The sequence below is a fragment of the Camelus bactrianus genome, chromosome 14 (genome assembly GCF_048773025.1).
Source record: "Camelus bactrianus isolate YW-2024 breed Bactrian camel chromosome 14, ASM4877302v1, whole genome shotgun sequence".
NCBI lineage: Eukaryota > Metazoa > Chordata > Mammalia > Artiodactyla > Camelidae > Camelus > Camelus bactrianus.
The window spans coordinates 7,330,371-7,342,952 of record NC_133552.1 but is presented as its reverse complement, the minus strand read 5'-3'; the positions used below and the strand labels follow the sequence as shown (position 1 = coordinate 7,342,952).

The 12,582-nt window shown below is 42.7% G+C and overlaps 1 protein-coding gene across 7 annotated transcripts in view; it reads right to left on the bottom strand.

Annotated features, from left to right (window-relative positions):
* Positions 1-12,582, bottom strand: part of FRY (FRY microtubule binding protein) — a 361,526-nt gene that overhangs the window by 29,634 nt on the left and 319,310 nt on the right. For 6 of the 7 annotated variants that reach the window (XM_074378020.1, XM_045514136.2, XM_074378016.1 and 3 more), the window contains 5 exons: positions 11,120-11,260; positions 8,894-9,073; positions 7,011-7,172; positions 4,393-4,467; positions 1,882-2,052 (listed from right to left, as the gene is read on the bottom strand). In XM_074378020.1, coding sequence (XP_074234121.1) covers positions 1,882-2,052; positions 4,393-4,467; positions 7,011-7,172; positions 8,894-9,073; positions 11,120-11,260 — 729 coding nt within the window. The remainder of the gene's footprint in view (positions 1-1,881; positions 2,053-4,392; positions 4,468-7,010; positions 7,173-8,893; positions 9,074-11,119; positions 11,261-12,582) is intronic. The other variant, XM_074378019.1, reaches the window with a different exon arrangement.

Here is a 12,582-nt window from a genome sequence, read left to right as displayed (position 1 = left end):
ATCTATACTTTCACATTCCTGAGTTTCTTATAAAATCTTAATCATACAAGATCAAATAATCACTATGATTTTTTAGTTCTTGATGGCTAGGACAAAAGAACTCTAGAAGGAAGGTGCAGTATTCATTATTTATCATCCCTGAAAAACATGAGTATAATATTTATTTTTAAGTGATAGGCACCTAAGGTTTTCCTTACTTTGTTTTGATAGAAAGTAAATTTGTTAGTCGTTCTGAAATTGTGTCTGATTCCTCTACATCATTCTTGCTAGGTCCCTTCACATAACACCTTTTCTTTGGCTGAGACTGAAAAACGATGCCTCTCTTGTTTCATCAATTTTTCCCTCCTTATTTTAATCTCGAGAGTGAAGAGGATGCCCAAGCTTGAATTCTAGCCGAAAAACAAAGGTTAGGTCAGCTGCCCAGATCAGAAAGCTCATATTTTGACATTCCTTATATCCCCTGGATCATTTTGAAACTATTCAAAACAGTTGTATTTTGTAGGAGACTTTAAATAATTCTCACCACATTTAGTGGCTGATTTCTTTATCACTAATTATAGTTAAGTCAGAAAACGCTGCAATACTTTTTACTGGTTCTAGAACAATTCAAGGTGAAAAGCTGACACTTATTTTAAAGATGCCTTGCAGTCAATGCCTTTAGACTCTTTAAGGACTGGGTCTGCTAACTTGTTTTCCAGGGAGAGAATTGGTAAAGAAAACATTCTTCATTCTGAGGACAGGATGCTCCCTTGCTGGCGCAGACAGCCAGGGCGGTCAGTGGTCCAGGAAGGACAAAGGTGGCTCGCTCCTCAGCCTCCCCTGGACATGAGTGGATTGATTAACAATCGTATCCTTGGAGGGAAGGTAAGCAGCCACTTGAAGCATCATTTTCCTAACTTAAGTTCGGAGGTGCCTACCTGCCATAGGATATATCAGCTTTGGCTCTGGGCCTCCATTTTAACTGCATGACTAGCAGAAAGCCCTGTCTTTGTCTGGGAAATACAGCACACTCAGTGAAATGTGAGCTCAAGTATGTGAAGCAGCATCGCATGCCAGGCTGGGGACCAGGCGGACAGATGCCAGTCTCACTTCAGGGAACTTAAGTGTTCATCCCAGGAGGCAGAAGACTGCCCCTCAGCTGGAACATGCCCCCGAGCTGCTGAAATGGCGCTCCTCCTTCTGATCCCAGTTTTCAAAAACATGACTCGTAACTGAAAGCACCTTATTACCATGATGAGCGTTCACATAAATGAATCTGCATTTGCCTGTTGAGACCTGAATTCAGTCGCTCCAGGTGTCAGGAATGCCAGCTCCCAGCCAAAAGTGGAGCCAAGAGCTCTCTCGTGTGTTGCATCTAGCTTCCAGTTCGACAGCTTCATCGAACAGCCCAGAGATGCCGGGGCCCTCAGGCTCTGACTGCATGTGGCAGCAGGCAAGCTCCAAAGTTATCAAACTCGAGTGATTTCACATTTGAAATAGTGACATGCTTAGCATGTTTTACCCAGGTACCAGAGAACAGACTCAGACCTAGAGTGTACCTGTGATTTTTTTCTGTTTGTTTACGTTCATCTTTGGGCTACACACACACACACAGACACACACACACACACACACACACACACACACACACAGTCTCCGTGTGGTCATTCAAAGTCAGATCTCTGCCATTTAGAAAGAACTTGGCCGCTCTGGCTGTGGACTCAAACAGGAAGGGTGTGGTGACTTCTGCCAAAGTTAAGCTGCTGTACTTTGAATAAGTCAATTCAAAATAAAGTTTACAGCTTTCCAATTAAAGAACTCATTATTTAGCAAGTAAAAGAAACGGTTTTGTGAGTCAAGGAAAAGGAGGAGTGGATCGTTCCCACGGAGCCTCCACCCTACCTCTCCGTCCTCCAGCTCCACGTCTAGGAAGTCGAAGTCTCGGAAGACCCGGAACTGCTGCTCGCTGTTGCTGTCATCCATGTTCTCCTGCTCCCGGGCGCCGTCCTCGGAAGACACCAGGCTCGCCTGGTGCTCCAGCAGGTCCAAGTCCCCACACGAGGAGAAAATCACCTGCGGACCGAGAGTCCTCTCCTGAGAAACCGCTCTCCCTTGGGTTGTTTGTGCTACAGAAACTGTAATTGGCTCCTCCTTGCACTGTATTTCCAGTACACACCTAATTCCTTAAGTGGGTATTTTTAGATTGCTCTTTTATTATTTATGTTGGACAGGTGCCTTCAGATTAAACTCGTTGCAAAGACGCAAGTTCTCGCACTAGGAAAATGTTCTAGTCAAATCGCGGCTTCTTAGTGGATGGAAACAGGATCCTACCTGTGCGTGCGTGTGCGTGCATGTGTATGTGTGTGTGTGTGTGTATGTGTATGTGTGTGTGTGGCAACTGAGCATGTGTTCACAGACAGACTGGAGCATACAAGAAATTTTCCATTCTTTCTGAACTGACTGAGGTTAGACATTGAACACACACACACACACACACACACACACACACACACACACACACACTCTCTAACATGTAATATTTAAGGACTGCTGATGCCAAGATATGTTATTGTAGAATGAACTGTGAGAGCAAAGGGTTTAACCCTTTTAGAGATAAGCCAAGAACTGGGAAGGAAAAAGCAGCAGAAGCCAAAAAGTACAGTACTTGTTCATTTGATCACATAAGAGGAACTGAGCAGCGGTGCTCATAATTCCTACTTAAATTCCCGACCTGTTGATTTAAACAAAATAAAACTTTTTTCTCCCATGAAAACTGTAGTATGTTAATATTTTAAAATTAACTTCTTTGTTTAGGTTCTTTTCACTGGGCCATTTTAGTAGAACTTTGCAGAAATAATAGACTAAAATGAACCTAAATGTTTTGCCATCCAGCCTCTCCTGAACATAGACTGATATTAAATAAAATGAACAGTATTCCTTATTTAGCCATTATAACGTCTTGGTCTTTCTTGGAAGTAAGGAAGTCATTTATTAGAATTTAAAGGTACCAGATGTCTCTCCAAAGTGAAAAGAGTGAATGGATTTTAAGTATACTTTATTTTCCCTCCAGTGTTTAAGAACAGGCCTAACGCTGTGTTCTCATAAAATGGTACGAGACACATAGTCGGTGCAGGATTGCAAGTGCGCACATGAGATAAACAGCACTGAGGAGCAGCCAGCTAGTCAGTGAGAGATGAGACTAGAATTCTGATTTCTTCAGCTGAAGGCTCCCTCTCTCAGTTGGTGCTGCTTCTCTTATTTGTAACATGGTCCAGGTAAACATTTCCAGCTAGAAAGGCCTCAGCACAGAAGCAGGCAGCTGGGAGCTCGAGGAGAAAGTGCAACCACAAAGCTGTAAGAAACAGCCCTCGCCAGCTGTGCTGCGCCGCAAGGCCACGCCGTCCTGCTCCTCTCCCTCGGGCGCTTGGCGGCTCCGTCTGCCCGGCCACCACCGCCTCGTCCCTCTGCCCTCAGTAAAGTCACAGGAGCAGCAGAAACCCATTGATCAATTATTCAGAAGGTGACTTCAACGGAAGCCATGCTTCTGGCTGGGGTGCACCCCCAGAGGATGAGAAGTATCAGCTTGCACTTCAGCAAGTCTTTTTGTCTCGTACATTTCTCCTGCTCACCAAGTACATTAGTACATACATTTTGGAATTTTAAAAGTAGCTCCACAGAGAAATTGTTTGCTAGTTCTTTTTACCTGAGAAATTATTTAGTTTGCTATTTCTGTTTTGGTTACTAATAAAGGTGCTGTGATATACATGAAATAAAAATGTTTGGTGAAACCAAAGCCTGAGATTTTTTACTGCTTTTGCTACAGTATACTTTCTCACACATACAATTTGAATTTTCTAAATTTTATAAAAGCTTCAGAAACTAACTCCTAATACTTCAATTATTCATTTATTCCAGAGCCCAATGGCTTTTTAAAAAAAACTGTAACATCAGTGGAAGTTTATATGAGATAAAAAACATGACAGTATGTCATTATGTTCACTTCCATAGTACATGAGACATCTAACGTGACATCACAGTAAGAGGTGTGTGCACAGAGAGTGAAATCACACCCACAAGGAATGTGTGTCATACATGGTGCTGCAGGAGAGTCACACATACATATTCTGAGGCAGTCTGAGCATACTTATTGAAAATCCAAGATATTAAAAAATAGAAATCACTGAGTATTTTAACAGACAGTGGAGCAAATAGCAAACAACATCTTTCACTGCTTTGAACTAAGTGAGATTAAAAATCATAGCGTGAAGAGAAATAATCTAGGGGTTTGATCTACGTGGTGGATAGCATACTTGCAATTCATCGTTGACTCTTCTAAACTATTTGACCAAAGGCAAAAACAGACCAAAGGTAAAGATGATATGGTACCAAGATGTGATACAAGATAGAACTTACTGATGGATTTTTGCTTAATCCTACTTCTTGGCCACACAGAGAAAGGACGTGCACCAACTTCTCTTTTGTCCTCTTCTGGAAAAGAAACACACAAGCAGATTTTAATCTTGGGGTCCTGTGATCAAATCTGCTCTAAAACCCTAGCTTAACCCACCTGAAATGTGGCCGGTGAGAACTGAGATGCAAAACACACAAAGAGTTGGTATGAAAAAGGGATGTGAAATAGCTCATCAATAATTGTAAAATATTGATTATATATTGAAAAAATAATATTTTAGATACATAGTTATAATATAACCTGTATTTAGGTTGTATTAGGTTTGGGTATATTTTAGGTATATTAGGTTAACTAAAATATATTATTAAAATGAACTTCTACCTGTTTCCTTTTACTTAAAAAAATTTTTTTTAAACTTTAAAAATTTTATTAATCAGTCTTTTTTTTGGGTGGGGAAAGTAATTAAGTATTTATTTTAATGGAGGTACTGGGGATTGAAACCAGGACCTTGTGCATGCTAAGCATGGCACTCTACCACTGAGCTACACCCTCCCCGCTCCTTTAACCTTTTTTCAAAGGGGGACTATTAGAACATTTAAAATGGGGCTCACATTATGTTTCTACTGGTCAGTGCGGATCTAAGTTTTCCCCAGGGAGGGGGCGTGACAATCAGTCCCTCGGTTCGGTAGCAGATACTCATTTCTCCCCTTGATCATCTTTTCCTGCGAGCTACAGTGTCCAGCACTCACCAGGGTCTCCTTACGCCTAAGTTAAATCTATTATGTTACAACACAAATCTATTTCCCTCAAGTGGGAGGATAATTTTACTTTCTGTAGAGTTAAAAAATTCAATTATTTGCAAGCCATATTAAATCTTTCTCAATTTATTCTTCCTAAAGTTAAACAGATTCAATTCCTTTTTTTTTTCTTCATAAACCTTAATCTTCAGTCCCTTAAGCATGGGGATTCTTCTGCAAACCACCACGTTTTCCAATGGCACAGATAAACTAGGTCTCAGAATGATCAGTGAGTTGAAAATGAAAAGGATGAGTAACCAGAGCCTAAAAAAAAATGTAAAAGGTGCTTCAGAATTGCTCTTAAAGCAATCACTCTAATCTCTTGAAAATGATTTTTTTTTCTCGTTTAATCTCATTTAATAGGGAGAACGCAAGGAGGCTAAGATCACTCACAGGTTTTCCTTCCAAACGGAACTCGGTTCCCTGCGTCCTTCTTAAATTATAGATAGGACGCTCAATACATTATCATTTCAAGGTCAAAGACAGGAGGGCCTTGATACTGAAGGACAAGAGATTTACTAACCTATTTCCCTAAGTTTTAGTGGGCATTTTACAATTCTGGGAAGGAGTCAACAAAGAGGAACACAGAAATGGACTGCACATTATTCTTCTCTTATCCAGCCCCGCAAGGAGGTGCAGCGGGCTCTCTATTCAACCATCAGTGAGCACTCACTGAGACCAGCTCTGCTCCAGCAGGCGCCGTGCTGTGGCGTACACTGTCCCAGCCTTGCAGAGTGAAGGTGAGTCCTGCTGGGCTTGCAAGCAAAGGGCTTTTCTCTGCTCAGCGCCCACTTCCCTTCTTCCAGCAACGTGGTCCTTTTGTATCTTGGGAACGGCTCTTCTCCCGCTAAGTGGGGCTTTGCCTCCCTCACACATCCTGCAAGGGTCCTTTTTGTGGAGCTGTTGGGGACGTTGGGGAGGGAAGGCGTCTGTCTTGAAATCATCAGAGACAAAGACCACGGCAATCTGGAGCTGCCAGAGGCCGTGGTGCCTCATGTGGGCAGAGTCTGCCTGAGAATGAAGTCAGCAGACAGGAAAGCAGGCAGGGCCAAGATTTTGGGAAGGGATGGTGGGGATAGCGAGAAGGAGAGAGAGAGTCTAAGGGGTTTGTGTGCTAGAATGCAGCTGTGCTCGAAGCCATGATATATGAGTTAATAAACTCCTTTTCCACTTAAGGTACTTTCTCCCTGGGCTTTTGGCACATGTCACAAAAAGAGCCCCGAATGATACAGGAGTTTCACTTGACAGTAAGCCCAGTGACACCACTACTGTGAAGCAGGCACCCCGAAGGTGGATACAGTCTGAGGCTGTGGTAACAGAGCCGCAGAGAAAGCCGGCAGCCGCTCTGCTCCGCAGGGCTCGGCCGTGCATGGAGCCCACGACGGGAGGACAGGCTCACGGGGCAGCAGGCAGCATGGTCACCGGGGGGGCAGCCCTATCGCATAGGATTGGTCGGGAGAACTAAGGGTGCACTACTTGGAGAAAAGAGGACTCATCTGGGTGAGGCGCAGAGGGGGTGGCATTTCTTTAAGTGCCTGAAGGGCCGCCATGTGAAATTTCGATCAGATTTCATCTTCTGAGCCTCAAAAGAGCTAGGACCAATGAGCAGAAGCAACAAAGTGTCCGACTTCAACTCAAGGTAATGAACTGTTCAAAGATAAAATCTGCCCCCTTGGAAGCCGGTGAGATCCTCATCACTGCAGTGCTGACACCCAGATGGGCAAGGCTGGGATGGTGGACGCACGGACCCCGTATCACATGGGCAGCTGGGTTCAGTAGGTCCCCTAAGCTCCCTTCTGATCCTGGGAGTCAGGACTCTTTACCTGAGAATACTGGGGCCTCTTCCAGCTTACGGGAACAAGGACATTAGAGTTGGAGCCTGACGAGGTGGAGGACGTGCTCCGGGTGACGGCCACAGCCCTGGGTTTCCCATCCCGCCCCGCAGAGTTCTGCAGCTCATCATACCGCCTTCCGATGATGGGCGTCTCGAGAAAAAAGAGGAGAAAAGCACACGTTCTTCCGGCTCATTAATAGTTCTGTGGCATACGGATCACTCTGACCCAGCGGCCGCCAAGAACTGCTTACTGATTAAAACTTAGAGGAGTTCAGTGTTTCAAGGAGGCTCATTTTCCTGAAGTTCAAGTACACATCTAAATCAGTCAGCATCTTCAGCATTTTCCCACCCTCTTTAGTACCTGAAAACAAATCCAATCGCTTGTTCTTAAACACACCTTAGAAAAGACTGAAAAAATGAGAAGGAAAATATGCAGGAAAGTAGAGTCAGTTATCACATGTTTAGGCCTGAAAGAATTTCTTAAGAGTTATAACAAGAGACCAAAATTTCTTCACCTTTTCCCAACCTGTAATCACCAATCTTGATATGCTCTCACTTATTTAAAAATTTATTTAAATCATTTATATCTTTTCAATTATTTAAATGAATGAGGTCAGGGCCAGGTTCTTGGGCAGCACTTGAGAACTTTCACTTCCTTACAGTCCTGGAGTGTCAACTTCTCAAACTTGGGCCCCAAGGAGGTCTCCACAGAAACCTGTCTGTAGGCGCATGGCAGGAACTGGCTGGTAATTCTCCACCTGTCTCTCAAGGCCCATTTTTCTGGAGCAGCTGGGACTCTGGGGCCTGCAGCTGACTGGCTACAGGTGTTCTGTACCTCTTTGGAACAAACTTAAGTCAAAGAGCAGAAGTAGCTTTTCTCCCAGCAACATAGAAAATGGAAAAATACTGATCTGATACCTTGGTATCATATACATACTGTACATAGATGCTGTACAGGTATCACAGTGACAGAAAATAGCATCTCATCCTGAGCACCGAAATAATAAAAGGTCAATGAGAGTACGTGTGAAAAAACCCAACGGGGCTACCACTGACTTCACAGAGTGAGTAATTTCCGTGTACGCAGATGTGGTTTATTCCTTTAGTGAACTAACTCATTCAGCCGAGTTGATGAATATTTATGAAGGACCGCATGTACCAGACACCATACCAGACCCTGGTTACAAAGTGGGCAGATCGTACTTTCTGCTTATGGGGGGCTTACGGGTCATGGGGTAAGAGAGACAGGGAAGCAAATGTATTTTTACATCTTAGAGTAAAAGAGTTAAATACAGGCCTCCCAAAAGCTCATCCATGGACCAGCTGGTAAACCTGACTATTTTCTGTCCCCCTTTCTTCTTGACTCCTTAGCTTGGTGCACAAGTCGCATCCCTCCACACTTCCCTCTGTCTCAAGACAAGAATTTAGGCGGTTTTACCGGTTTAAAAAGCAGTGTGACTTGGGGAGGCAACCATAAAGGCAGATTCTGTATTCCTGCAAATCTCAGTCATTTCCTTGTTTGGCTGAGGTTCAGGAAGCAAGACTGCAGACACAAGAGGCCATGACAGCTATCAGATAAAGAATGAGCGAAGGTCATGGTTTAAAATACTTAAGAGCATTCCATTTTCAAGTTCTCTCTCTTTTTTTACAAGTCACTTTTATATAACTGAGCTAGCTTCTGTTTTTAAAAGCTGCCAAATAAGAGGCCAGTGAATATGACCCTCAATATGTTCTTAAAAAACAGAACTCAGTTTGGACTCAGAAGCTTTCATTTGATATAAATGTGAAGTATGTCTCCCTTTCTCCAGGCAACTAGTTTTGACCTTTGCCACTACACAGTCATGCTAAAGTTTACAGAAATGGTTAACATACCTCTGAAATATCGAAGTGGAAGTCCAGGGTTTTCCCAGGTAATTCCTTGGAGGCGCTAGTCCAGACTCGATGTATTTCTATCTTTGAGAGCTCACTGTGTTGGTAGGAAGGCAAAACTAGGCTGGCAGATCGAGACACTACCAGCTTCAAAATATTCAAAGCCTCTCTCCAGTGAACACTCTGAAGGAAATAGAAGTCCATGGTTAAAAATAATTTCATTGAAAAAAAAAAAAAACTAATACACCACTAGCAACCAAAACTTCTTATGACCAGCAGAATTCATTGATTTAAAGAGGTGTAGGACATTCTGTGATAAGTAAAAGGCAAATGAATTAAAAAGATAATTTGTATATAAGATGAGCTACATTTAGGAAACAAGCTAATAAAAAAAGACTGATTCTGTCCACATTCAAATAAGAAAAGTTTAAAATAACCCTGTACAATTTTTACTAATAAGGTACCTCCATGATTTGAAAATCCAAACCAATCAAAAAACAAACAAACAAAAAAAACACCCCAACAATCCCAACTGCATTTTAAGCTATCGACGACTGCCGCTGTCTCAAGTCTCCCCACCTCCACCTCCGGGCTTCCTTGGTCCTTCTGCTGCCCTGCTCTTCCTGCTCCATGTGCCCCCAGGTGCCGCATCTCCACCCTCAGCCCCCGTCCCTGCTTGCTCCGTGTCTGCCTTGTGACCTAACCCGGGAGGCTGGGAGCCATTCTGAGCCCTTTCCCTCCCTCCTGAGAATCTGTCCCGACGCTCCGTGCCCGCTGGCACTGGCTCAGCTGAATCCTCTCTGGTCTCAACCTGAACTATTTCAGCGGCCTTTTAACTGGTTTCCCTGCTTGCAGCCTCTCCCGAGGCCCATCATACCCACTCCAACTACAGTGATCTTTCTAGAACTCTTCAGCCCAAGCCACTTCCCTGCCTAAACTCCTGCAAGGACTCCCTCTGGTGGACAGGGTGGAGTCCACACTCTTCCAGAAGGGCCTCCAGGGGTCATCTCCCTCAGGCTACTCCTGGAGTCCCCCAAACCAGGCAAGGTCTCTCAGCCTCTGTGCCTCTGCTCATGCTAGTCCCTCATCCTGGAAGGCCCTTCCTCTCCTCGTCTTAGCAAACACCTACTCTTCCTGTAGGTCTCACTTTGTTTTACCATCTTTGTATCCCTGACAACCCCCCAGGCAGACGGAGGTACTTCTCCCACAAAAAATACTGAACGTAGATAAACTAGCATGAAAAAAGTTATTATTTGCCTAGGCCTTGAAATAAAAGCACATGAAATAAAACACATGTCCTTCACTGTTGAATTCTGCACATGGGAAGTCACAGTTTGAATATGAAATTTGCCACCATTCATAGGATCATAAGATATGGAGAACCAGGGATGGCCCATAGGCCTAAGACAGAAGAGGTAGCCTGAAAAAACAACTTTTTTTTTTAAACCAGGGGCACATGGGCAGTAGGAAGATGCGAACGGACTCTCTGCCTCCTGTGAGTGTAAAGTGAGAAAGTGATAATGAAAACCTACCAGTACATGGTACCACTGTTACTGGAGCAATGCCACTTCAAAAATGAAAAAAAAAAAAAAAAAAAAAAAAAAAAGCTTGAAAATTACTTTCAGCATTAATTTCTGCAAGTAATGTGATTGGTGAAGTGAGGATGGAAAAAAATGTTTAAAATTATACAACTTTGTCAATGAGTTTAACCAGAGAAAACCTAGCATTGCCCTCGAAACTCACCAAGTACCCTATGCTCGACTGTTGGAGTATTTTCAAGTACATTTATGCCAGTTTCTTAACCTTAGATCCTTCAGGTCTAGAGTGACAGTTTTAACCTCTGAATGAACCCTTCGCATTGGAAACACCTGGCCTAGAACCAGGCCCACACAAGGTGCTTCTTCTTCCTCCTGTGAAATGGGACCGTACAAACAAGACACTGCCCCTGCCCTCCTGGCCAGGAGTGTGCTTTCAAGAGCCCAAGAGGCAGAGATGTGTCCTCTGAAGGCTCAGAAACGCGCTGGGGCCTGGCCCCATCCTTCTCCTCAGGACACCACTCAGGGTGTGGTCAGCCACCGTCTGGACCGCTCTCAGCATGTCATGCATCTCAGTGGATGAACACGTGGCCTGGTACCCACGGAGCTCTGTGGCCTAGTGCCCGTCCCATGCAAAGCCTCACTCAGTCTTTGTGGATTGACTCTCTGGAAACACCCTGATTCAAACACTCACCTGCACGTATTTTTCAATGGTCTTCAGGACTTCCACGTTGAACTGCTTCACAGGGACGACGGAGAGGTCCATGTAGCTGAGCAGGCTGTGGATCACCTGCAGGAGCGGCTGTTGCATCCCCGGGAGGCCCTTCTCCAGCAGCTGTGGGCGAAGCAGAGGGAGTCAGAGTCTGACACCAGGTTTTCACACGGACGCCCCAAGCCTTCCCAGTGCCTTTATGATTGCACTTTTCCTTTGGAGGGAAAAGAAAATCCTAACCTCAATCTTATTGAAGAAATGGGGATTTTTCAAAGGCAATTTGGCATGTCTAAATATATAAATACAATATTCACACAATGGAATACAACAAAATAAACCTCAAAAGGAAAGCATCAAACACCACCAAGTATTGAAAATTACAAATGAAAAAAGATATAATTTATCATTATCAAATTGGCAAAGATTAGAAATTGATGATTGTATTGGTGAGGATATAAGAGTATTCTCACACAGCAGTGGAGATGTAAACTGGATAATTTGGCAACTGAGTTTGAGAGTACTAACAGGGTTCATATCTTTTGAAATAGTAACTACCAAGGTATTACTTATAATGGTAAAAGGAAAAAAAACCCACACAAAACAAGAAAGTTGGTAAGTAACCTAAATGTTTAACACTAGGTAAATGGATACATAAATTATGGTAAATGGTACAATGAAATATTATGTAATCAATAGAATGACATTTTTAAAGATAGTAAAGCATATCATATAATATTGTTAAGAGGAAGGATAAACAATTTCTATATAATAGATGATAACACTGGTATGAATGGGTGTGTGTTATATAGAAATAACACTGGAAGAAAACCCAACAAAATGTTAATAGTGTTTCTCTCTAGATAATATAATTATTTCGGAAAAATTTTCTTTTCTTTTCTTTCTTTTTTTTTTTTTTTTAACTTTTCTGTACCTTCCAGATTTTCTGTTAAAAGCATATACTGCTTTTATAATCAGGAGAAATTCAATGATATTTTCAAAAAGCAAAGCAAAATAATGAGAAAATTTATGTGACAGACATAGTGAAAAAGGTTCAAAATAAAGAATTAATAGAAAGACTCAAATAAATGCTGAAATTCTACACTAAAAGTGGCCAAAAGAAATAACTGTATCATTAACATGTGAGGAAATAAATAACCACACAAATCCGCTGCATGGAAAAACTAACATCTTCACTAGAAAGGAAATACCCAAAGCGAATAATTTTAAAGTTTCAATAAAAATATTAACCTGAAAATAATGAATAAACTGAATGATAAAATTTAGTGGGGGTATAGGAAAACATAAATATTTATACCTTGTAGTGTTGTAAACTGGGAAAATCTCTGTAAAGACCAATTTCCCTAATGTGTAGAAGAGCTAAGTGACGTAGCTACGCGTCCGTGAGCTTTACCTGGACAGTTACTTTGGGAAATGCCACCAGAAGA